The 26699-nt window shown below is 42.8% G+C and overlaps 1 protein-coding gene across 14 annotated transcripts; it reads right to left on the bottom strand.

Moving 5' to 3' along the window:
* Window positions 1-1801: 1801 nt before the first annotated feature.
* On the bottom strand, window positions 1802-26625 carry CILK1 (ciliogenesis associated kinase 1). Of its 14 annotated transcripts, none has more exons than XM_048078065.2 (16): window positions 26471-26625; window positions 26150-26241; window positions 25112-25212; window positions 21462-21815; window positions 19775-19829; window positions 18895-19016; window positions 16850-16929; window positions 15521-15653; window positions 14899-15070; window positions 14220-14387; window positions 10171-10467; window positions 8947-9137; window positions 8305-8456; window positions 7693-7821; window positions 5869-5982; window positions 1802-5399 (listed from the first exon to the last, which is right to left on the bottom strand). In XM_048078065.2, exons 4-16 carry the CDS (start codon window positions 21560-21562, stop codon window positions 5245-5247), a joined length of 1869 nt encoding a protein of 622 aa, XP_047934022.1. In that variant the 5' UTR covers window positions 21563-21815; window positions 25112-25212; window positions 26150-26241; window positions 26471-26625; the 3' UTR covers window positions 1802-5244. The 14 variants fall into 14 exon arrangements, with proteins under 14 accessions (XP_047934022.1, XP_047934024.1, XP_047934029.1 ...); XM_048078067.2 differs by having other exon boundaries at window positions 21462-21720; XM_048078072.2 differs by having other exon boundaries at window positions 21462-21641.
* Between the last annotated feature and the right edge of the window lie 74 nt (window positions 26626-26699).

Genomic DNA, 26699 nt, shown 5'->3' with positions numbered 1-26699 from the left:
CGGTAGCTGCGCTCCCCTGCTAGAACCTCCAAACAAGCTCAAGGTCCATTTGTAGGAGAACGTAGGGTAGTCAAGCTTCCAAGACTGCAGACACATCCAAGTGAGGCACTGCATGGGGCAGTCTGCCATTGTTTTGCGGCGGGACCCGCCCCCAAACACCCTCACGGCACGAGGAGGTTCCCCGATTAACTATTTCGCGGAATAGGAGAACCCTCATTTCAACTTACACCCCTACGGGCCCTGATCACTTCATGCCTGGTACCGCTTCTGTCACCTACGAATCCTTACACTCCGCTCTTTACCCACAAAATCAAGTATTGGCACTTGTACCCATATTTTTCATGCAGTTCTCACTCTCACATCTACTTCTGCCCCTGTAAAGTTCAAGCCCACTCGAAGTCAGCAAAATAGCTGGATATTTTAGTTACTATCACTAAATTCAACATCTAAACGTCTCTTACAGACCTCCAGGGATGGTGACTCAACCACCTCCCTGGGCAGCCCATTCCAATGCCTAACAACCCTTTCGGTAAAGAAGTTCTTCCTAACATCCAACCTAAACCTCCCCTGGCGCAACTTTAGCCCATTCCCCCTCGTCCTGTCACCAGGCACGTGGGAGAACAGACCAACCCCCACCTCTCTACAGCCTCCTTTAAGGTACCTATAGAGAGCGATGAGGTCTCCCCTGAGCCTCCTCTTCTCCAGGCTGAACAACCCCAGCTCCCTCAGCCGCTCCTCGTAAGACTTGTTCTCCAGACCCCTCACCAGCTTGGTCGCCCTTCTCTGGACTCTCTCGAGCACCTCCATGTCCTTCTTGTAGCGAGGGGCCCAAAACTGAACACAGTACTCGAGGTGCGGCCTCACCAGAGCCGAGTACAGGGGCACAATCACTTCCCTAGACCTGCTGGCCACACTGCTTCTTATGCAGTGACCAAGTTACTTCTACTACCTTGAAAGAAGCAGGAGAAACCTTGTGGGATAATGCTTACAGTAAGAACAAGAACATCCTTCTAAGAGATTAACACATCTGTTTTAATTCAGTGTTGTACTTCAGATTTGGCATCCAAGTTGGACTAAGTGATTAGATTCATACAAAGCTGACAGCATATTGCAGCTTGTTGTGGTTTAACCCAGCCGGCAGCTCAGCACCACACAGCCATTCACTCACCCTCTTCCCCTCAGTGGGATCAGGGAGAGAACTGGGAAAGAAGTGAAAGCTCATGGGTTGAGATAAAGACAGTTTATTAGGACAGAAAAGAAAGGAAAATACTACCAATAATGATAACAGTACTGCTAATAATGATGTGTACGAAACAAGTGATGCACAATGCAATTGCTCACCACCCGCTGACCGATGCCCAGCCTATCCCCGAGCAGCCAGCCCCCCCACCCCGGCCAGCCACCCCTATATATTGTTTAGCATGACGTCAGATGGTATGGAATACCCCTTTGGCCAGTTTGGGTCAGCTGTCCTGGGTCTGTCCCCTCCCAGCTCCTGCTGCACCCCCAGCCTGCTCGCTGGCAGGACAGAGCGAGAAGCTGAAAAGTCCTTGGCTTGGTGTAAGCACTGCTCTGCAACAATTAAAACATAAGCGTGGTATCAACATTATTCTCATCCTAAATCCCAAACACAGTGCCATACCAACTCCTAGGAGGGATAATAAATTCCTAGCTGAAACCAGGACACAGCTACAAAGAGGCAATACTCATCTGAGAAGGCAACAAATGGAAGGCTTATTTAAAAAAAATAAAGTGCTGTTATTAAAAACTCAGTAGAAGATAAAAGACACTAGTCAGTCCATATTTCTTCAATAGTAACTTTATTCTGGGCAGGAGACTTGACACAGAAGGAAAGAAAACATTTGCAACAGTTTTGAACAAAAATACTGAAGGAACAAGAACCATTACTTCTTTAAGATCGTGTTCACATCAACAATTCCACCTCTCCTTCCACAGAAGCTCAGAAACACTCTCCTTCTGGAAGATCCTATTCACAACAACAGCCTTATTAGACATGGAAATAACCACACCACCAATTCCATGTTTTTTTTTTGGCTAACATCATGGCACTCACACAGACTTTTATGAAAACCTGGATTACAGAGGTGAACGATCCACTGTCAGGCTCCTTTATTTCCAACAGCCATTACATGCTATGCATAAGGCAGGGAAAAAGTAGACAGCAGAATTCGAGCAACATTTTGCACAAAGATGCTGCTAAACGTTAAGACACAAAGTAGTAGACTACATATGATAAATTCTGATATGCTGCTTGCCCAGATTTCAGTGTAACAACCAGACTGACGTCTTTCCCACCTGTGCTGCACAGTGAGAGCACAGCGCGATATGCTGCTCAGCCAAGTCAGTCCTTGCTCAGAAAGAACTTTCTCCAACATCTGTAGGAATCTGCTTGAGTAAAGGCTACAAGAGTGCTGCCAATATACTAATACTTCACAAGTTTTCCATCCAACTAAGTTAAAACTAGAAATCATTCTGAATGTCAAAGATTATTAGCTTTTTTCCCTCAAAAATAATGGCTTTTTTCTTTCAGGAAAGGGGGAGTTGTGCCAAAAAAAATTTAATACTATTTTTCTAATACTTTTGCTGGGCTGACTAAAACTTGAATGCCATATTCAGGTTCACTGCTGCTGGGCTGATAAAAGTTCAGAGATTACAGGCCAGCTCCAAATTCAGCGTGTACCATCTTAAGCATGCTGAGTAGTCCCCATCGTTAGCGGGGAGAGACCCGTGCATATCCAGGGGGCTACTAAGTTCTCAGGCGAGCTGAGTTTCTTGTGAGTGATTCTCACTTACCTCTGGTTTAGAGAATCAGCTCATGCTTGGGCACCAGTGGTTAGGTAGGATGAATCCAAGCCTCTGCAGCCCGTTCTTGTGACTTGTCTCCTGCTCCCACTAATAGGAATTATATGCGTGAAACAGACTACTGAAATTGCCTGCTTAGGTCTAAGGATACTTAGGACAGGTTCAGGGTATTTCCTCTTGAACTGATTATTCAGCGATAAAATAAATTAAAAGATATCTAGACATAAATACGGGTATTATTTCCAACAAGAGAAACAACTATCTTTCCAGTTCTAACACAAATATACGTATTTCCCTTTTCACTCAGCCAAGACGACATCAGTGTGTGCTCCAGAGTTGGAATGGCTGCTTTAGGTCACTGCTACGCGTTGGCATCACTGCTCTGGAAGCAGTTACGTATGGTTTGGAGTTAGTACTTGTTCATAACACGTAATTAGGGTAGCTGGACATGTCCGTAGCACATATAAGTCTTATATGTATACCTTTATAATGCATAGAGCCTTCTGCTCCTTTTTTTGCCTTGCACTGTCTCACTTCGGACTGAGTTTGTTAAAGCAAACAGTGTCCAGTGCCCCTCACGGTCCCCCCGTAGCGCTGAGCCAGCAGCCTACTCTAGGGTCCTGTTTCCTGAGTCCCGTATGTTTTCCACGGAAGGAACTGAAGATGCCAGTGCATTCCACCAGCCTCCAGTCCGCAGCGGGTGCCCCTTGTGGGTGCAGGCAGATCCCACAGGGAGGATCGCACTCACACACTAGCCCTTCGCCTCCTTCAGATGGCCAGATGCCAAGAACCGTACCTGCTCTGATCCCTTTAGGCTGGATCTAAGTCTCCCAAATTTAAGATCTGCCCGATCTGTTCATAAAATGAGTTCAGGTGAGGTTTCCCAGAGCTAAGCATTTCTATACACTTCTGCGGGAAGATGTGTTTTCACAGCACACTTCAGCTTTGACGGCGCTTTTCCAAAGCGCAGCTATAAAAGGCGTTCTCCCACAGCACTGTTTTATCTACAGGGCTAACCTTCTGCGGGAGGAGCTGCAGGAGCACCCAAACGCTGACTGTGATCAAAATGAACCTTTTGCTGCTGGCTGAACTCTGGCACTCCTTTCCAGTGCGGAAATAACCCAGGCTATGGGGCTATTCTCCTTTGTCTATAACCTGCTCATTCGTGCTCTCCTATAAACTGAGTTAAATTGTTTCAGTGAAATCAATCACAATTTTAAAATGTTTTTTAGTAGGATGAGGTAAGGTCCCAGTTTTTCCCAGTAGAACCCGGGGGCCTAATTTACAGAACGGAGGACATACTCTTCACATTGCAGTGAAGACCTACTGAAAAGCAGAACTGAAGCTTAAACCGATTCATTTCCTCCAGATTTATGTTTTTCCCAAAAGTGATTTAAAACAGTTATAAAAATTAAGTCAACAGAATAGATACTGTTTCCTTAAACTCTGCTGCTGGTATCTCACTAATACTTTGTTACTGTGAAACTAGCTTTGTAATTGTCAATACTGTCTTAAATCTGTCTTTGCATCTTATATTCCCAACAACGACAAAAAAGCAGAATCTACTTTTTCTCCTTAGAAGTCATTAGGAAACATTTAGATGAATTTAACAGAGGTAGGTCCACATTCTATTTCATAGTGAACAACACCAAGAGGTAACTTTGAAACAGGACAAACAAGCATCAGAAAACAAATCTACTGAGTACTCTTTACTAAAGACGACTACCAAGATTTGGTAAAAGCAAAAGAAAGGGACTAGAAAGGTGGACAGCAGTCCAACAAAAACCTTGTAAAGGTAAAAATAAATACAACAACAACGCTTCCCACTGACTTCCAGCAGTCTCTCAATGGATGCAAAGGAGAGTTTAGACTGTTACTCATCCCTACTCATTGATGTCAATACAAAGCAAATGAGTGTACAACAACAGCATGGCATCAGGATGTGGCACTGCTGAAATTATAAAGCCTCATTTAGCACATAAACTTCCAAAAATATCTAATGAATGCCCCTTCCTCACCACTCTTCCACTGGAATATTGCACCACTTTGCTTTTTTTTCTTTTAAAACCCACTTTTATAAAAAAGTTGACTCCAATAAAGGAAAAGTTAAATTTTAAAAAAGTTTCATATAAAAATTTATCATATAAAAATGCCAAGACCCCTCAACCATATATACAAAATGATTTTGTTATGAAAATAACTGGACCCAATTATATAACAAAACAATTTCATACAAAAAAAGTACAAGATTGCATCCAAATTAATACAAATAAAAGTTAAAAAAACGCCTTCAAAAAGGTCTCAACCATAGAAGATCTGTTTCTTTTAAATTTACAGGTATACAAAACAATATAAAATTGTCTTGTGTTAGTCACCATTTCATGGGAAATATACACTGGTTTAGAAAGATTTTTCCACACGTCACCGGTTAGCACCGTACTTTGCGGACCAGTCAACGCGGCCGTGGATCGGCTGAGCTGGTGGCGGGAGAGGCATTAACCTTGGTGTGCTTTTTGATGGGGAATTGAATGAGGGCCGTCCAGGATGGGGTCTTACCGACTTCGGAGAAGCATAATCTAAGGGGCAAAAGAAAACACCGGGAGATAAAGGTTCGGTGAGTAGCTGTCCGCACTGGAAAACAACTGGATGCAGGTCTAGAACATCATTTCTTGAGGAAACAAGCATTCTTTTTTTTAACAGAGTTTGCTGATGTGAAACACCAGTGGATCCAATCCCTAAACCCTCATCATACAAGGAGTATCTATGTCTTGGATTTGACAAGTGTGAATTCCGTGCCAGCTCTCACAGCAGACTCTAGGATTCACTGAAATATGCTTACTGGCTAACAGCTGTGGATAAAAACACGTAATTCATAAACCAAAAAATAAACCTTCTCCATATGAAGTTCAGGAAGACTATGAACTATTGTTCCAGTCTGTCAAATATTTACAAAGTAAAGCAAAGATATGTAATTCAGTGCTGCATGTATACAGCGTAACTAAGCTAATGAGCAAGGGACCGAGACGATGTTGGCACTATACTTACTAGAAGATGGATCCGCAATTGGTGCTAACTGAACCCTCTGCCCAGCAGAGCCTACTTCCTTCTTCAGAAACGAAGGGATATAACCACTACTTAGACCACTTGATCCTATGGGACCTGAAAGAAATGGCAAGAAACATTGGAGGTTGATACAACAGATTCCTTTACTACCACCTGATGACAAACGTGTAAATTAATTGGCCATATTTGAGATCAAGGCTGATCACGGACTGATGGAAACAGGAACTTCACTGAAGACAGAAATCCACAGATCCTCTGTATGTCTGTGTTCAGGAGAGTGTCAGCCACAGACTGTATTGAAGACAAAACCAGGTACAAACTGCACTCCTGGTAAGGCTATTTCTGCTTCTCCCTGACATCCCAGCTTTAGAAATAGATTAGCACCTTTTTTCAAGGTTTCTCAAAACTTTCAAGATCCAACATTTCAGTTGGAATTACTTTGGCTTTCAGCAACCACTCTTGATTTCTAAGCTGGATACAGAGAGTCTGGCACCCTGATGCTACCCAAAGCTTCTACTGAAGCCAGCAAGAGTGCCATTTAATAAACTGTGACAAATTCATGTTCCAAATCTGGGAAGTCAGATACCAAACTTGTCCTTAACATGAGCAAGAACAGATTTGACTGACCCCTTTAGATAACCTTTAAGAACTGGAACAATAGTTATAAATAAAACCCTCTAGACCCATACCACTGCTGGACACTAAACAAGTTAGCATGTACAGACCCATGGCACATAGTCCTACAATGTAACAGAGCAGTACAGCCGTGGCACAGCATATTGTGGGAAATGATGGTAACGAGGAAAAAAAGGTAAAAACCTAATGATATCCTATACAGCTACAAAAGAATCAAAAGCTTATAGAAGAGCCAGGAAGGAACCATGTGCTACATATAGAATGGCTCTCACATAGTTTAGCCATTTACATCTCCCACCTTAAATTTTAAAAAATAATTTTCTGATTAAATTACATCCAAAATTTTAAGGGCATTTTTATTTTTAAGAGTTTCTAAAGGCCTCAAATATTTTTTTTGACCATGAATCAACAGAAAATTTCTCAATCTAACGTTTTCATAAGAACATACACAAAACAAGTACCACACTGCAGAACTGTAACATCATGTGAAAACACGAAGACAGGAGAGATTAGAGAGGGGAAAAAACAGGTACAATTTAGGAAGATCAACGCGTTTAAGTATATCTGGTAAAATCTAATGTTAAAATCTACAAAATAATTACTTCAAATCCAATAATAGGTATTAAATACCTGAAATACCAAATGTCAAAAGATACTTGAAGACAAAAAATTGAAGTGTTTTGCTTTTTGTCTTATTTTTTTAAAGCTACAGTTATTCCACTATTTTAAACAGCATCAATTAAAAGACATGATGACAGATGATAGATTACTATTCACATAACAAGAGTGGTGTGTATGGCTATTTCAATTTGGATCAGTCTTCTCCTTTGTGATAGTTACTTATACAACAGCTGGGCTAAAATAACTCTGAAACCTGAAAATATGACTTACAAAAACTGGCCAAAAGAAATTAAAGAGATGAAGTATTTCAGGTTGAACAGACCGAAGCTGTCCATCCTTCTATGCATGTGGTACTTCAAAACAGACTTTCAGGGATTCATTAGAAGAAATGACTATGGTTTAGTTTCATGTGATCTCCAAACCAAGGAGCACTGCTCATTACTGGACCTAAGAAGAACAGGCCCAGCAGCAAGTATCCTTGGAGATGACAACGTACTAGAAATGGCTGACCCCAATATACAGCTATTTGGAATTGTAGAGACATCTTACCTGAATTTATCCTGTTAATACTTCCCCCCAAACCTGAAGCTTTCCCAGGCAAACCAGAACTGGGCCAGGGATTAGATGGAACAGACTCTTTGCTCGAAGTGGAGACTAAGCTATTCCTTGTGTTTACTCCTATTGCAAAAACACAACAATTACCACACTGAAAATCTCTGATTACACAGGCTTGCATGCATTCCATCTGATACGCAATCTTAGAGCAATCGTTTGGTTCCGTGAACATTCATGAGACAAGTTAAGGGCATTTTCTCTTTCAGCCTAGAAGGTCAGTCATATCCTTCTTAGGGAACCAGGGAATAGCCTGGCACATTAACAGATATTTTCTAACACACTTAAAAGCATAAAAGAGCATGTGATAGGAGGGAGAAATATCAATAATCCTATCCCTCTTCATGTAAGCAGGACTTATCTCAGTTGCTAGACTGATCAAATGTAGTTGGCATTATTGGCCAACTACATTAGCAGGAAAGCTCTTCCTCTCCTCGTTTTCTTTAAGTAATAGCTCCCCCCCCCCCAAGTTCAAAGTATAAAGCCTAATCTATTTCATACCATTGTTGGAATTACAGGATGAAAAAGAAATAAGTATTTGATACTAACCAGGTAGATACCTAGAATGTCTCAGGTAGTGCTGCTTTGCTGCAGAAACTCGCAACGTGGGAGTGTCCTGCCGAGGGAAGGTAACGTGGGAAGGTGCACTGCTGCCAGAGCCAACAGCATCCGAAGGCTTCAGGTCCAAAATGCTTTCAAATCTATAACCCAAAAATTGCTATGCTTAGTCCAATACTTATAGCATATGCTTATCCACAGTTGGCCTTCTCTCCTCCATCCCATCTCCAGGAATCACTTCCTCACATTGTGTTTGCTACAGCATAAACACACAGACAACAGGGAATATTTTCAGCCTGAAACCATACAAGTGCCCCTAAAATTCTGACCTACACTTCTAGCTCTCTTACAAATTGCTTTCTTGTTTTTTATACATCACCTAGTAAGTTTTTCTCTACTGTGTCTGATCCATGGAAAATGCAGCTTAGAGTCATGTGATACAGTTTATATGTGTGAAATACGTTGAAATGTTTCACACGGGAAACAGAAAATATACATTCAAAGATGAACTTGGAAAGACTTAAGCATTATTTTTAGAGTATGTATGTTTCTAGATCCACAGAAAGCATAAACAGCAACATTATGCATAAGGTAAGACCAAATAGCACATGAACATAATAAAAAACAACTCACCTACAAAGAGTTTCATCATTCTGCCTCTTTTTGTTTTTCAGGTCAACTCTTGTGACAGAAGAGCCAAAATCAAGGTCTTCTAAATCATCCCAGTCTTCAGAACTCTTTACTGTTCTAGCAAGATGCCCCCATCTTCGCCTAGCTTTTGGTTTAAGTTCACCATTTATGTTCTCAGTTCCAGCAGATGTTTTCTATTACAATAATTGAAAAGAATAAAACCCACACAGTTACACCACAAACCAGGTGATAGAACCAAAGCAGCTTTTCTTCCTATCTGAAAGGGCAAGAGTGATAGCAGAGCTGTAGCAGAAATCTAGTCTTTCTTTGAACATGCTAAGAACACAATCTGCAGCCTGTAGACCTTATTACTTGTCTTCTCTATTTCATCCTATATTAAAATATCTTACATTGACAGAAGAATAAATTTCTTGGGTCTCATTTCCAATTCTACTTATCTTTCACTGTACAACTTCTGAACAACTAGCTCATACTTGATTTTTATTCCTTAATCCCTCTTGGGAGTACAAAACCACATGTACATTTATGTTTCCACTAGCCTGTACCTGCACATTTATAGAACATATTTTCCTTGTGGGACAGTGCAGATACAAATTTACGTCTCCTCAGCTACCTAAGCGTATTTGTACATTTCAACCTTGAGCAAATCAGTACCCAGCCAGTACAGATTCTGCTTAAGACCAATTGCTTATCAGAAGTGTTCACGCTGCTTTAGTCATCTATCTTATGCATCCATCCTCCTTGTATAATCAGCATAAATGGCAGGTTCTTACTCTGAAAGAATCCGTCGTCTTCCATGGCCTGTACAGAAACCCAAAGGGTTGTCTTAGTTACGTAAACTGGATGACTTAAATGGACTAAGCTAACAGACCCCCAACGTAATTCAATACCATTTAGCTTAATAGTTTTATTCCTGGCATCAATCACATTAATATGCTCACCCCTGTACATCATTTTACTCGTGTAAAATCATCCTTTATAACAAAGGGAAGTGTAGCATGCTTTAAAATAAGAAATCAATTTGCTTGTTTTATAGCAATTGGATTTAGATTTCAACAGACTAACTTCCAGTTTACAGCAGAAAGTCATAGCTGTTCTTTATTTACATCACCTGTACTTTTTGTACAGTACGTATGAGAACTCATGCAAGAGAGCAAGAAAAAATAAAACAGTTAAGGAAAATCCATGCGCTAGATGGACCTTTACCTGCTGAGGAACCTTATTGTGAATTGCAGGAAGAAGAACCTGGTTAGACTTGTCTTCCTGTAAATAGTTACTGTGATCAGTCCCGGAGTTGTCTGTCTTATACGGATAGACCAAATGATGAGAAGCCTGGCTTTGTTGAAATGGTCGTGAAGAAATACGTGCATGGGATTTTGAAGGAGGTTGTGGTGGAGGGACAGGCTTAATATGCAGAGATGATTTGTCATGGAGTTCCTTTTGTTTCGCCAGGTCCTGAACACCCAAGGCATGCCCAACCTGGAAGTATGGATATCGAAGTGCCTAAAACATAATGAAGAGGTTAGGATCCAACTTAGGAAACCAACATTTCTAACTTACCCTAGCCCTAAGAGGACAGTACAAATTTTATTTCCCCTTTTCTGGGGTAGAAAACAGCAGAAGGTGCATCTCTCAACACCAGATCCTAGTGAGCACAATCCACCTCAAAATAATGCTGCAACAGTAAAAAAACTCAACAGATATCAAGTAATCAGATCATCTGTGAACCTCCACAAAAGGAAAAGGTTCTGCAGAATAGTAAATACTTAAGCAGGAACGTGTAATCTAGAGGCATGTTCCACTGTTCTCTGTCTCTGTGCATGTGAACATTCCTATGTGGAAAGGCACGAGCAACTGTCATCACAGATTCATCCATCAAGACTTGAATGACCCCACAGACATTCCATCTCTTCCATTCTCCAGTGAAATAGACGTATCCCTTACGAAAATTAGCATTTCTCTTTCTTGGAAGATATATTGGTAAAATATCTTTATCCTGCCTTACAAGTAACTAAGGAGTTGTCAGTAAAGGCAATTCATCTCTGCCCACCTTGCTGTTTCAGGTATACTCATTTTCTCTCCCTAAAGACCTTTCACTGTAAAAACCTACTAAAAGTCGAGATTCCTCACCGTATTTGTACCTATTGCAAAACAGGTGCTAAGAACTATTTGTTAATGGCTCTTAATACCAAGTTATACTCAGTGTTTTTGCTTTTCATTACCTCTGTGGTTTCTTGATCTATTTTAACTGCTTTAATTAACTTTAAAGCTTTTTATTAGAATTTGTACTGACCGTCTGATATCGTAGAGGTTCAACTACAATCCTACTGACATCAAATCAGATTTGAACGCAGAATAATATCTGTTTTTCAAAAGGTGCCCTGTGTATTTCATTAGTTGAGCACTATCACTACGGCACTGTTATCTAAAAACCACTGGCTACCACCACCAACAGCACTGCTGTATATGCAATACCTGGACTATGTTTATATATGACATGTTGGGACATATTTACAGTGCAATCAAGCCCAGACTGTCCTTCAAACTGCTTTGCATAAGCTAGCTTTATCTAAGCAACAGTGGTCTGGATGGATTGGGCAACAGTGAGGTGAGCTGAAAGCTGGCTGAATGGCTAGGCCCAGAGGGTGGTGATCGGTGGAACAAAGCCTGGTTGGAAAGCAGTAGCTGTCAGTGCACCCCAGGGGTCACTGATCTGGGGGGAGTGGCTGATACACCACAGAGTTGTGCTACAAGAAGAGGGACCTTGACGTGCTGGAAAAATGTTCTGACAGGAACCTCGTGACGTTCAGCAAGTGGAACTGCCAAGAGCTGCACCTGGGGAGGGAACGAGCGCAGGCACCAGTATGTGCTGGAGGTCACCTAGCTGGAAAACAGCTTGGCAGAAAATGACCTTGGGGTCCTGGTGGACACCAAGTTGAACGTGAGCCAGCAATGGGCTCCTGCTGCAAAGGCGGACAACAGTGTCTTGGGCTGCAATAGGAGTGTTAGCAGCAGGTCGAGGGAATGATCCTTCCCCCCTACTCAGCCCAGGTGAGGCCACACCTGGTGTCTGGTTCTGGGCTCCCCGGTACAAGAGAAGACCAACAAAGGGCCACAAAGACGAGTAAGGGACTGGAGCGCCACATATACTCAGAAAAGCTGAGACCTGGGACTGTTCCACCTGAAGAAGAGAAGGCTCGGGGAATCTTATCAATGCCTACAAATACCCAAAAGGAGGGTGAAATGAGGATGGATCCAGGCTCTTCAGTGGTGCCCAGCGACAGGACAATAAGCAATGGACACAAACTAGAGCACAGGAGCTCCCATCTGAACATTGGGAAAAACTTCTCTACTGTGAGGGTGACCAAGCACTGGCACAGAGGGGCTATGGATGAGTCTCCGTCCTTGGAGATGCACAAAAGCTGTCTGGACATGGTGCTGGGCACCCTGCTGTAGGTGTCCCTGCTTGAGCAGGGGGGTTGGACCAGATGTCCTCCAGAGGTCCCTGCTAACCTCAACCACTCTGTGATACTGTGACACATATTAACAGCAATGAAAGAAAGCACAGCACAGATTCACAGATTCACAGATTTTTCTAGGTTGGAAGAGACCTCAAGATCATCGAGTCCAACCTCCGACCTAACACTAAGTACTCCACTAAACCATGTCCCTAAGCTCTACATCTAAACGTCTTTTAAAGACCTCCAGGGATGGTGACTCCACCACCTCCCTGGGCAGCCCATTCCAATGCTTAATAACCCTTTCGGTAAAGAAGTACTTCCTAACATCCAACCTAAAACTCCCCTGTCGCAACTTTAGCCCATTCCCCCTCGTCCTGTCACCAGGCACGTGGGAGAATAGACCAACCCCCACCTCTCTACAGCCTCCTTTCAGGTAACTGTAGAGAGCGATGAGGTCGCCCCTGAGCCTCCTCTTCTCCAGGCTGAACAAGCCCAGCTCCCTCAGCCGCTCCTCGTAAGACTTGTTCTCCAGACCCCTCACAAGCTTGGTCGCCCTTCTCTGGACTCGCTCGAGCACGTCCATGTCCTTCCTGTAGCGAGGGGCCCAAAACTGAACACAGTACTCGAGGTGCGGCCTCACCAGAGCCGAGTACAGGGGCACAATCACTTCCCTCGACCTGCTGGCCACACTGCTTCTTATGCAGGCCAGGATGCCGTTGGCCTTCTTGGCCACCTGGGCACACTGCTGGCTCATATTCAGCCGACTATCCACCAATACTCCCAGGTCCTTCTCGGCCAGGCAGCTTTCCAGCCACTCATCTCCCAGCCTGTAGCTCTGCTTGGGGTTGTTGCAGCCCAGGTGCAGGACCCGGCACTTGGCCTTGTTGAACTTCATGCAGTTGACCTCAGCCCATCGCTCCAGCCTATGCAGATCCTCCTGCAGAGCCTTCCTGCCCTCGAGCAGATCGACACACGCACTTAGCTTGGTGTCATCTGCAAACTTACTGAGGGTGCACTGGACGCCCTCATCCAGATCATCAATAAAGATATTAAAGAGGACCGGCCCCAGTACCGAGCCCTGGGGGACTCCACTAGTGACCGGCCTCCAACCAGATTTGACTCCATTCACCACAACTCTCTGGGCCCGGCCATCCAGCCAGTTTCTAACCCAGCGAAGCGTACGCCAGTCCAAGCCCCAAGCAGCCAGTTTCTTGAGGAGAATGTTGTGGGGAACGGTGTCAAAAGCCTTACTGAGGTCAAGGTAGACCACGTCCACAGCCTTTCCCTCATCCACCAAGCGCGTCACTTGGTCATAGAAGGAGATCAGGTTCGTCAAGCAGGACCTGCCTTTCATAAACCCATGCTGACTGGGCCTGATCGCCTGCTTGCCCTGCAAGTGCCGCGTGATGACCCTCAAGATAATCTGCTCCATGAGCTTCCCCGGCACTGAGGTCAAACTGACAGGCCTAACTGACAGCACCATACTGTATGTTCCAGCATCCAGACATCCTACCTTCAATCTGCTGTAATTCACAGTGACTGGGTTGTACTTAATTCAGGTGTACATTGTATCATTGAGGACACAGCCCATGCAGTTCATGCTGCATGCAACAGATTGATTACTCCCTTTTAATTACTCCCCTTTGTCTTGGAAATCTTTCTTGGCTTATGCGCTTTTCCCTTCCGAGAACTGAATCCCTGAGCAACTGTTAAATGACTGCCTACAAAAAGTGACTTGCAATAATGGAAAGAAGAGTCACATATGGAGATGAGAAAAAGAAAACAAAACCAAACCTGGCTAGCTGTTGGCCGCTTTTTGGGGTCCCACTGCAGCATGTCTCTCATAAGCTGCACTGCTTCGCTGCTAGCGTTAGGTATGAGGGTTTTCAGGTTGTTAGGTACACACTGAGGCCAGCGAAAATTCATGGAGGATGAAAGTTGGTAGCCTTCCGGCCAGTCATTCTGGAAGAATGAGATTTCCAAACACAAAGTAAGTTCAAGTGTAAAATATCATAGTGCCTAAATACACTAGCATATATTCTCCAGTCAGTAAAAGACTGCATCCAGCTATTCTAGAAAGTTTCAAGGATTTCACTAGAAAGTTTCAACTCAAAACTCCAGTGGGAGGTATGTCTTGTTTTATATCTGATCATGACAAAGGCAGAAATGTGAGCAAGAGAGGAGTTCTGCCATGATTCCAATTTTTATCCTCTTAAGGCTTAGCTTTATATGCAATATGCAAAAGATAAGGAAATTTCAATGTCAAAATAAATCAGTCTGATGACTTTGCTGTTCAGGGCTCTATTTCTCCTCCTCTACACTTCAGTTTTTATAGTATAATACTTATATATACATATATATATATGTATTTATAAAATACTTATGTAGAAAGCATAAAGTAAAGCTAAATTGATTATTATTAATTGTAGAATACCTCTACTATTATTGCAGTGTGGAATGTCACTGTACCCACCTTCTTTGGTGTCCCCAACACCTGGCAAATTTTGAATATAGTATCAATTTCACTGGCACCTGGGAAGAGAGGCCTCAGCGTGTAAACTTCTGCCATTATACAACCAACAGCCCAAATATCTATTGGAGAACTATAGCTGGTGGATCTCAGCAGGACTTCAGGAGCCCTGTACCTGCAAGAGAGAGGGGAAAAAAAATAGAGAAACAAATCCTAACAATCGACACAATGGAAACACAGTCATACACAAAACCATTCTGCTACTCTTTTTTGTTAATAGCTCCTTAAAAGCTCCTATCTTTTAAGACTTTTTTTTTTCCTAGAAAAAAGATTTAAAACCTATATATAAGCTCTTGTAAATTCTCTTATGCCTTCCTGACATGCAGCATTCCTAGCACGTACCACCTGTGTTATCAGGTCCCTCTCAGTTCGTGTGCTGGTGTCATCTGTAAACTGCCTTGCACTAATTGAAGCTATTTGAATTATGCCAAAATTAATTAAAAGTTTCACAAAGAGGAGGAATCAAAAGAGGCATTATATTCCGCTCTGATTTTACACTACTTATTTAAAGGCTTGATTATAAGACCTGCAGATTCATGCAATATAAACAAATACTTGCACTTACCATCTTGTGGATACGTAATCGGTGTAAGGAGGTCTAGATCGGATTTCTCGGGCTAAGCCAAAGTCTGCTATTTTCACAAGTTCTGGTCCCATGCACAGGAGGTTTTCGGGCTTCAAGTCTCTGTGAAAGAACCCTAAAATTCAAATGAAATATTGATGTGCACTGCAATGCCACACCCAGCTGTTCCTTTTATTTCCCACCTGGATTGTTTTGATTTAAGCCTTATTGCTGAAGCTTGAATAGCTGAACACAGAGTTTAGAGACTGATATGGTCAGCAGAGCTAGTCTGTATAATGCTTGTTCACTCAGACTCTGAAGAACAGGATAAACAAATCAACTATTTTATAATAATTCAGACTATTTAGTCAGGTAGCTATCTTTCAAGTGTTGCTTCCTTAAAATGGAAAACAAACAAACAAACACCATTTAATATTAGCTTTATTCTAATTATATTAGAAATTGTGCAATGAAACCAACAAAAATGTTTACCTAAAAGATATTTCAAACAATAGAAATTAAAATGTAAGGTGTTTTTTCTGTACTTTGAAGATTTTTTTTTTTTTTTTTTAAATCTGAGAACTTAACTCTGCAAGCACTGAGTTACTTGTCACCCTATCAGGCAGCAGTTCTGAGTACATTTTATTTTTTGAGATTTTTGGGTATTCTGGTAGGTTGTGATCCATTTGACAATCTGTAAAAAAAAATGGTGGTTTAGATTTTTTTTTTTAGAAGTAAAACATGGTGATGAAGGTATCTTAACGATTAAGATTTTTTTTGAGTGAGAGTAGGATTTTTTATTATTATTATCAGTTAAGCAGGTCTCGTCACTACTAGCTAATACATCAGCTTTAGCTTTTACTGTCATTCTAAAAATTAAGTGTAAAGCCACACAATGAAAGGTGTTTGTTACTCAGACTTTATTAAGTGTATCTTACAGAGAATGCGCATTTTATACAGACACCTGTGTGTACCTTGGGAGTAAAGAAGGGAATAATATATCCTTTATTCTCAACCTCAGAAGACCTCTAAGTCTATCAAGAATATGGCCATTAACATCAGATGAGTTTTACAGGTGGCCAGTTGCCAGTTTGAGAACATAGAAATCTACAGAAAAGAAATAAAGCAAACTTCCAAACTGAAACATCAGGCAGCTATAAAACACAGATGCCTGCTTTCTATTTTCAGTAACCTGAATCTCTAGTTTAGTGCCATTCTTTTGACCGATTCCTCTAATAAAGTTATTATTATTCATTAAAACAAACAAACAAAAACCTTACACAGACACTGTTTGCTCTAATTCAAAATGTTTAGAGCTAAAACACAGCTTACCATGTTTATGGATAAATGCAAGTCCTTGCAGGATCTGATACATAATATTCCTAACTGTAGACTCAGGAAACAATTTGTTTCTGTAGGACAAAAAAAAAAAAAAAAAGGAGGAAATAGACATTAATGATTAAGTTCACACATTAGCTTATGCTGTCTTTATGAACCAAAGGTAAAAGGTAAAAATGACAATAAAACTACTAGATATATTTTAAGCACTTTCGGGTAGTTTGTTGCTCCAAGAAGACTTGCTCACTATTTGTAGAACAGCCATATTATTTTACGTTAAGACTATATGGCACAGTGAATTAAAAAAAAAAAAATGGCCAAACAAACTTTAACATGAACAGGTTATCAGGCACATTCCTCAAGACAACAAGGGTTCACGTTAATTCAGTAATTCTTCCAGCCTCTCCTCTAAAGCATATACAAATCATACTTTTCAATTTCCCTTGCTCTTATCTAACAGCCGATGTGCTACTTCTTTCCCTTCTGTTATCTGAAAAAAGAAGTCTAATCTCCTACCGGTGAAAACAAGAGGCGCTTCTCATAAGATTTAGACAAGATCAGCCACAGGAGGCGTTTTAACGATGGCCCCTCTTACCGAGAGAAGATTAAACAACCATGGACCAGCTGCCTCTGCACGTGCCAAAACACAGCTGAGATGGTCTGGGGGCAGGGGATGACCAAAAAAATAAAAATGAAAATAAATTTAAACAGAAAGGCCCTAATAGGGAATGAAGAAGGCAACCTGGGCCTTATTCAATTCCTGAGCTTGCTTCCTCAAAAAAACGGATCACCACATATTTTGAAAGTGAAATCACCTATTACAGTCAGCTGTTCACAACTTCTTGCTTATTTTTTAAATTACAGCAGAAAAAGAACCAAATTTCCTCTACAGTCTCTTCAAGCAAGGCTGGCAATTTTAACTAAGACTTCAGGAAATAAACCACATTCTTAAAGGCCTGATTTATGCAATGCCTAACCAGTCTGAGGCCTAGCTGAACTGCAGAGAATATGATGTGCTGCATACCTTTACAGACATTTGCCCTTTTTGTCTTCATAAGGGGGTAGAATATATTAAGCATTTCTAAGAATGTTACCATAATTCCTAGAGATAATTGATTTGTTAGACACTAGAATTATTTTCTCAAGGTTCATTATTCCATTTAATTAAAAAATCAGCATCTACATACATGGGCACAATTTAGTGAAAGTTGTTCTATGCCTGTGCATGCACAGTAAGTATTTCTATTCTTAAAAAGGTATTTTATGAAGTATTTATGAAGCATTCACAGAGATGTAACAGTAATCTTACTTGGCTAAATGGAGTAAGATCACTACCCTCCCACAGGCTGATTCTACAGTCCATAGAAAGAAAACGACTTCTTCAGAATTTCAAAGTAGGGACCTATTTTACCCCAGATTATCCTCTGGAGGATCCTATCGTGGTCCAAAGGCTAAAATTAAGACTTCGTTAATGCTCCAGCAAATATCAAAGAGGTAGAATTTGCTGAGAAGACTGACAGATAAGAGAGGTATTCTCTGGACATGTCAGATCAAATTTCAAGAAAAACAAACAGTCAAAAAATTCCTAGAAGCAATCCCCAGTTTGACCTCTCATGATTACTACATCAACCACTTTTTATTTATTTGAGGAAGCCCTATCAGAAGGGGTGGTAATATCTGCCTCTAATAGAAAAAGTGTTGCCAGTTGGAGTACTTCCCTAGAAATCAGAAGTTCCATATTCAATGCCTCCTCAGCCTGAGGGATGTTAATAATTCACTGTTCCTAACTCTCAGAAGAGTGCCCTACTTATCTGTCAGGCTAATCTGAGAAGAGACACTGGGAACTCTCGTTAAACTGTTTGGAACTTGCTCACAGGTGAAAGCCACAGCTCCTGCTGTAACACAGGTTTAAGCCACAGCAATTGAAGCATAAACAAATGATCCAAAGTCCCTTGAAAAGTACCTGAGGTGTTAAAAGTAAGCAGAACGAGCACATTAAGCACATTACACAATTGGGAGTGGGCAATGCTGTTACCTACCTTTCTTTCATTAACTGATAAAGATTTTCCTTCATGTATTCAAACACAAAATACAGGTGATCATTTTCCCTGATAACTTCTTTCAGCTTTACTACATTGGCATGGTTTAGTTTCTTCAAAGACTAGAAGCAGAAAATACAAACAGGATTTTAAAAGGGCCTTACTCTAACAGAAAGAAAAAGACTGTTTCACTGATGCAGAAAGACTTGGCTTCAAAACTTTAGTACTTTAAACAATCAGATGGCTCTGAGAATAAAGACCAGATTTGCAAATATTGGCTGCTATATAAACCCTGGAAATTCTTGTTGGTTCTTCATCTTTCCTTCTTTTTACATTTTCTACTCTACATTCATTCTTGTTGTAGCAACACAATCGTACTGCAAGAGAAGTGACCTACGTTTTCATTTGCAACAGTAACAGCAAAGCCTAGAAATTAAGGGAGAGCCCTAAAACATTTTCTTTAAAGGTCTGGTAATGTCTGAATTTCATGCTATGTCTCCAAACCAATTATCCAGAAAAAAACAACTGCATGTACAAAGGTTACTGCTGAGCGAAAGGCATGTGTTCTCAAGCTCTGCAAAACACACTGATCAGCTCCAGGTTTTGTGATATGAAAGCTGTCCCACTCACTCACTCGCCACCCACTGAAAGGAAGCAGCAGCTCCATACAACCAAATGATTTTTTTTTTTTGGTAAAACTACAGAATTTTGAGAAGACTACAGACACCCTGTTCAAATGCAAAGCCAGGAAAGAGAACTGTAAGGACACATTCCACAACAAATTTTGGGGAGACTTTTTGATGAAAGGGGTGGAGAGAATTTGGTGTTACCCAAACATGTAACAAGGTTCTTTAAGTCAGCCATTGAATGAAGCAAGTACCTTAACCTCTCGGAGGTTCATGCATTCCTCCCAGGAATAAAATTTTCTCTTCATTCTACAACAGAAGAGGGAAAAATAATTAATATGTGGTCAACATCAGCTACAATCTTAGATCCAGAAGTCTCATTACAGCTTAGCAATTCAGTTTCTTTATCTAAATATAAGGTGTTATCTCCTTTGTCGAAGAACTTTACATCTCTAGACAAAGTATGCTCTAGTACAATTTAAAAACATTACTCTCACACAGGACTGCCTTATTTTGTATATGTATCTTTCTGCAAAAATGTTAGACCTGTCAACACATCAGGGCATGCTATTTTTCTTTCCGGTATACACTGTGATGAAGCATTGTCCAACTGTAAGAATAAAAAGGGCAACAACAGTTATGACCGAGTCAGACTAAGTTTTGGAACAAATCTACTGAAAACCAAATTAAATCACATCACTGGATCTCCAATTTCATCATATTCTACCTGCTCCTCTCCTCTATATCTTGATTTATTTGTAATTTTTATACATTTCCCCTATAAATTTTATTTCTTCATTCTACAGCGTCCACTACTCCTTGATAGTTTCATCTATCAAGCCAATTGCTTTTCAAATTTTGCCTTGCCTTTCAAGCTTACAAGTGACTCTGCTTCAACAGGAAGAAACTGTGTGGCAGATCTTTTCTATCCTAATCCAGGATATAACCGTACAAAGCAGATTTTAATAACAAATCACTACCTATTACTATAGCAATTTTCCAGTTTGAAATCAGTGCTTAGAAAATTTTAAGTATACTGACATGGTGTTCATTTCTTGAAGGCTTTTACATTTTTTGTTTGCTTAAGCAGCGTTTATGCAGTTACTGTCTTGTTCTTTCAGCCACCAGTCCACTTCTGTTCTTAATAATGGGTTGGCATTAGCACGTAAGCAAACAGTCCTATCTCTTCGTTTGTTCTGAACCTTATGAGTTTCCACCATGTTGCAAAATGAAAATCAGAAGTGTTTCTGACGAGGTTTGGTACAGGAAAAACATCCTCAGCACAGAGAACTTGTAAAGTTGCTAAAGCCAGCTACTGACTATTCATACAAAACGACATTGTAGTGAAAGCTCCTTTGACAAGCATGTCTCTGGGTCATGGCTGGTATTTCAGAAAAGTATTTCATTGCAATGTAATGTCTCTTACCACAACCAGGACAAATAAGTCTTTTACAAACTGAGGTCATTGCTGAAGCGGCAGACAAGGAATATAAAAATCAAGTGGGCTTCTCAAGGAATTTTAAGAAAAACTTAAGCTGAAATGACCAGTGAGTAATAGAATATAAAGATAAAGCCAATTACACTGCAGTATTAAGATGAGACTGGAAATTAGACCATGAAATGTATGCTCCATGTAAGCAGCAGGGAAGGGGCTGCAGATTCCCAAACAGCACTGCAGAATACCTAATACACATAGTACATGTTTGACAGCATGCAGTAGCTGAGCACTATTATAGTACACCTACATGTCTCATCCTCTCGTGCTTCTTCTGGGGCTTTGGAGGATACAAAGGACTTGTATTGAAGCAGCAGGCAGGGCTCAAGCAAGCACACGTGCCGTGTGGAACCTGAAGTGCTTAAACCAGCACCAGCAGGTGATGCAGATCACAGAATGGAGAAATCCAGACCATGCACCATTAGGTAACACACGAAAATACTTACTTTTTAATGGCTATTAGCTCCCCAGATTCAATGCTTCTCCCTAGGAGGACAGAGCCGTAGGTCCCATCACCAAGCTGTCTGATAGTTGTGTACCTATTCATGATGAGGATACTTTAACTGCAAGCGCATTTCAGTCCTTAGTGTTTCTTGTGTTTCTCCTCCGAGTGTAACCAGTTCTTTCTGTGGCAGCATAAATACAGAGCACTCAGGACAGTGTGAACAGTTGCAGGAATCATGTTTTCAAGACTTAGCCTTTGGTCTGAAAGCACAGAACATAATCCACTTGATTTCTGTACCCTTCCGAGATCGCTCGTTTGCAGACTCCACTCTCCGCAGAGAAACAGTCCCTGTAAGCTACAAACAAACACTTGTCTTGGTTTCCCAGCGAGCAGCAGTCAGCCTTTACCTGGAGGTAACTGGGTGTGTTCCCCAAGTACTCTCTCACATACAGCTAGAAGCACTTCACAGCAAGGTTGCAGCCAACCCTACTGGCACATACTATTACTGAAAGCACAGGATGAAGTCTCATAGTTTGTATTTTGAAATATTATACTCATGTCAGGTAAGGCCAAATGCATTTCTGCACAGTAGCCCTCGGCATCAGTCTCTGGTAGCGGATACATCAGATCATCTATCAGACCGTTTGTCCTGACGCTGCTCACATGAAAACCAGAATGTTAGACAATAAAGCAAGAAAGTTCCTACTCCCTTGTTTAATTTAATTGCTGCTGATATTTTCTAAAATTTATATTACTTTAGGATAAATGGGATCTATTCTATGCAAGTTAATCACACATTTGGAATAAAATAGAGTTCCCCTGCAATTAGGGTCTGGTCCCTGCTTTCTTTTTTGTCCAGCTCTCAGAGGACAGCAACATTCCAGGCTTGTGACTTTTGCCTTCTGTAACCTGCATTTCAGCAAGACTTGCACATTTTTTGTGGCTTCCTTAATTCTCTCCTCCATCTTGCCTTATTTCACAAGCCAAATGATGATTTTAAAAGTAATGGACTATATTGTCTAAACGTTCTAACTGCCATCAGTGCAAAGTCACAACCCTGTATACGCACGATGTCGTGAAGATTCTTTGTTTTCATCTTCTAAGCCTATCAATCTCATTAATACTGGTACAAACAAAAATTAGGAAATACAATGACAACACACTTTTTGACAATCTTATACATCATGTATGAAAAAGAAACAGCCTGCCTCTGCCTACCTTAGACACCAGGAAGCGTGTAAAACTGGCAAGAGGAACTGCCCTCTGGCAGTACCAGCTTCTCCCCACACACTGCCTCAAGGAACCTTGGCTGAGCAGTTTATGTTGGAGACCTAATCCCACTTTTGTACTGCTTGCCGAGGAACACAGAGCCTGACTGAATGGCACTTTGGGGTACCAGTTTCTTTTTGTGCTTTTCCAGCACAGAATAAAGCTATGTTTAGGCAATGCTCAGCATCCAGGTTAAAAAGCTTTGGTTACCCCAGCCGGGCAGTGACTGGATGGTAACTCAGAAGCCCTTCCTCCCAGGCATTTATTCAGATCCTTAGTGCAAATGTCAAACAGCAATAAAGCTTTGAATGGTCTCCCAGTCTGAAAATGTAATGCTGGTTAATATCCAGACAGATCATTTTATACAGTAACTTTGAACTAAAACAGATGAGACTCGTGGATTTTTCAGCACATACTCCCCTCGTGAAAGGGTTCTGAAATTGTAATCGTAACAGATGCGATGCCTCGCAGTTCACGGACTGTTAAGCTCCCCTGACTCACCATCCACACGTCCCTTTCCTGGTGACTGTGACTACGGACTGGAAGAGCATCTTTGCCTTATGCTTGACAATCACAGCTAACCAAAACTACTGGTATCACGGGATGCTGCGAGCAATAACCTGCAATGGCTGTCATCAATGGCTACCGTTTGTTTGCTGCCTCTTGAATAGGCAAAGTGGTGAACATAACTGCCTTTTCCTCACTGGGGATACGAATTCAAGCCCCTCTGCTTTTAACAGCCACCGATTTCCATAGAACTTGAAAGAAATTATCTTTCAAATTCCAGCTCTGCTGCTGAACGTGACCAGAACAAACAAATTAATTGAAATGCTGCTGGAGCATACACGGGAGGCAGCGAACCTGTAGAGAAAAAACTGTCTGAAAGTCAAGATTTAAATGAGGAATGCTTGTTAAAAAACATGCTAGGATGCACAGAAGTTAGCACGGCTCCTATGAAAGCCCAAATACACCTGTATGAAAATCCTCTAGGCAAAAGCTTAATAATGTATTTTTGGTTAATTTTATCAGTATTGTTTATTGTTGAGCTTATTAGTGAAACTGGTTTAAAAAACCTATTTTCCTTTGCAAGATTTACATTCTGTCCTTATCACCTTCTGCTCTCACCTTAAACTACCGGAATGATCTAAACCTTAGCCTTAAAACTTCACAGAAGTGGAGTCCTGCTGAAAAAAAGCACACAGGTCTTTGACGAGCAGTTTGTAGAGCTCTGACACGTACAAACTATGTCTATGCACAAGCTCTGTATTCTAGTCTAGGTCTGCAATCCAGACAGATTCGCAGTGTTTGAGGATGTAAATACAAACTGCAAAATCTTGGAGTGGAAGACAGTTTCGCTAACTCAATGTCAAGAAGCCCTTCCCCATCTGGATACAGCAGCGTTACCTCTGCAGTTCCACACACTCTAGCTACCGGGTTTGAAGCGCAGCAGCGCTGGGAACTGAAAGCGAAACTGGCTCCCTTTTCCTGCCCCAGCTGGGAGATGCCACCAGCAAGCAGGCAGCAAGTGGCTTTCCAGATTTGTTCTGCGTTTTGGCAATAATCTAGAGGCGCTGCCGGCAGCGCACATAAAGAAAGGTGTGGTTTAAAGACCTAGGCTTAAAACCATGCAGTCCCTCTGACTACTGCTTGTATTTGTTATCAACGGCGATGAGGTTCCCCATTAGAGGGAAAACTATGCATAAGTGATGGGGAAGACTCTATCAGCAACAAGGGGGCCCAGGAGGCTTTACAAAGCCATCATGACACAAGTCACAGGCTCCACATGCCTCCTCTGCCTTGCAGCCCCGATACAAAGGAGCAGGGGCCGCTCCATCCTGGTGCTCAGACAGAAGCGAGGAGGGCTCTGCAGCTGCAGCTCGCCCTGCCGGGCACTCACCCACCCACCTCATGCCATACTCACCGGTGGGCGGTTTTGCCTCCTTCCACAGGGAAAAAAAAAAGCCCCACACCAGCGGAGAGAGGCTGGATGGGCTTGGGACACTGTCCTGGGGGTAATGCCTGGTGGCAACGGCTGTGCTAGGCCAGCGCCATTCCCCTCACAGGCAGGAGGCAGGGAGCGAGGGAGGGCAGGCAGGCAGCAGGGCTGCGGGCATCCATGGCCCCCCAGGCACCAGGAAGGCTCCCGGCTGTGCCCGAAAGAGGGAGGGCACTGAGGGGGGAGAAGGCCGGCTGCAAGCCCCGGCTGGCAGCCTGAGCAGGGATTAGGGCCCAGCTGGATTTTAGTATAATTACACGAAGATAATCCCCGGGGGGCTGGCCTCACTGCCATCTCCGAGATGAGTTTAAATAGCAAAACAGTACGGCCACGCAGGACTGCGGAACTGCTAGCAAACAGCAGGAAGAGAGCTGCTTTCCCGTTACCGCTCAGGCATCCACAGCGCTGTCCCCCAGCTGTAGTCTTCCTGCTACTGTGCAGAAGGCCTGATCCTGCCCTTCCTGAGCACTGGAGGCTCCTGCTGGCTCTAGCGGGATCACAGGGACGGAAGGAGGAGGCACACAAGGGAAACAAAGAACAAAAAACAATTGGCCTCAAGCGACCGACTGCCAGACCCAACTGTAACAATAACTCTGTCCTACCTGCTTTTCACACTCCTTCACTTCGGTTTTAAAAGTACATCACAAAATTATTTCCCTGGGGCTTGGGGTTTACAAAACAAAGTGAGCTGGGCTTGGAACTCAGGAGCATGGCACACGCAGCTCCTCCCCTGGGCGGTATGCTGTGCCAGGGAATCCTACAGCGAAGTGCACTCATTTAAAAGGAGGTTTGTTTAAAAAGCCTGAAAGGTCTGGATGCCCAGACCACGCATCTAAATAGAGGCTGATCTTCAGAGCAGTTACATTGCTTAAATTAAAATAATATTTCAAGAGAACAGAGAAGAGTTAAATCTCCTTCTGTAGGCATGCATCACTCTCAGTGAAGCCAGCTGGAGCTGGGTGTACTTATTCAAAAGAGATTTCTGCTTTAAGTCATCCCTATTACATCTTCTAAGCATAAACGCGTACTTGTGTCCAACCCCGTGACAGAGCACCCTGTTTTTCTGTTGTTAGAAGCAGGCTTCCCTCCCTCCCTGATGAACAGAGACACACCCAGGCAGGAGAAAAGCCTGACAGCTCTGCCTCCAAGCCCAAACTACAAGCCCCGTTACAGACAACCCGTTGTAGCGGTATGGAGCATCTGTAAACCTCAGCCGCTCTGCTACAACCCCAACCCCTCACCCTCGCTGCTCCAGACCACGAACTCCACGGGCGTGCCTGCAGCCAGCCCCGTTACTTCTCCCTCTCCTCCCCACGGGTGTAGTGGGTGAAGGGCTGGTTTGAAAGCTGTGCCACCCCCCTTACACTCCCTCTGGTGACTCTCTCCCCGTTGCCTGCCAGCGCTGCCCAGGCCCGAGCTCTCACCTGCCTGCCCACTACAGACACACATTCCTCACGGCTGCAGGCATGGATAAGGGTTAACAGCTCACATGTAAAGACACACAGACGGTATTTTCCTGAAAACAACAACAAAGACTGTTATGCAGATTTAAAACCCGATTTCCACCCAGTTTTGGAGAACCTGACCGCGCACGCCACGTACAAACACAACACCCCCCGCAATAAAACCTTCTCACTGGGGCGGGCGGGCGAGGACACGGCACGATGAGAGGCGCGCGGCTCGAACACCACCACCGCCACCCCTCCCCTTCGTTAGCCAGCTGCTAATTAGCCCGGCCCACTCACCCATCGCCCACAAAGGGCCTCCAGAAAGGGCAGGGCCCCCCCGTGCCGGCGGCAGCAGCAGCACGGCGCTGGGCCGCGGCGGCCTCGGGCGGGAGCCGAGCCCGGCCCCAGGCCCGGGCCGCTCGCCGAGAAAATGGCGCCGCCCAGCGGGGACGGAGCGCTGCCGCCGGACTACACTTCCCGGCAGCCTCTGCGCTGGCCGGGGCAGGGATCCCCGCTGGACTTCATT

This window comes from Anser cygnoides, chromosome 3, assembly GCF_040182565.1.
Source record: "Anser cygnoides isolate HZ-2024a breed goose chromosome 3, Taihu_goose_T2T_genome, whole genome shotgun sequence".
In the NCBI taxonomy this organism is placed as follows: domain Eukaryota; kingdom Metazoa; phylum Chordata; class Aves; order Anseriformes; family Anatidae; genus Anser; species Anser cygnoides.
The sequence above is the reverse complement of the archived record's forward strand: the minus strand, read 5'-3'. Positions and strand labels throughout refer to the sequence as shown.

Bases quoted from the DNA above. Each gene is read 5' to 3' on its own strand.
- CILK1 (XM_048078065.2), bottom strand. From the start codon at position 21,562: ATGAATAGGTACACAACTATCAGACAGCTTGGTGATGGGACCTACGGC. The intron at 14,388-14,898 runs GTGGGTACAGTG...TCATTCTTCCAG, and splicing joins TGTTGGGGACACCAAAGAAG to AATGACTGGCCGGAAGGCTA. The intron at 10,468-14,219 runs GTTTGGTTTTGT...ATTATGTTTTAG, and splicing joins AGCGGCCAACAGCTAGCCAG to GCACTTCGATATCCATACTT.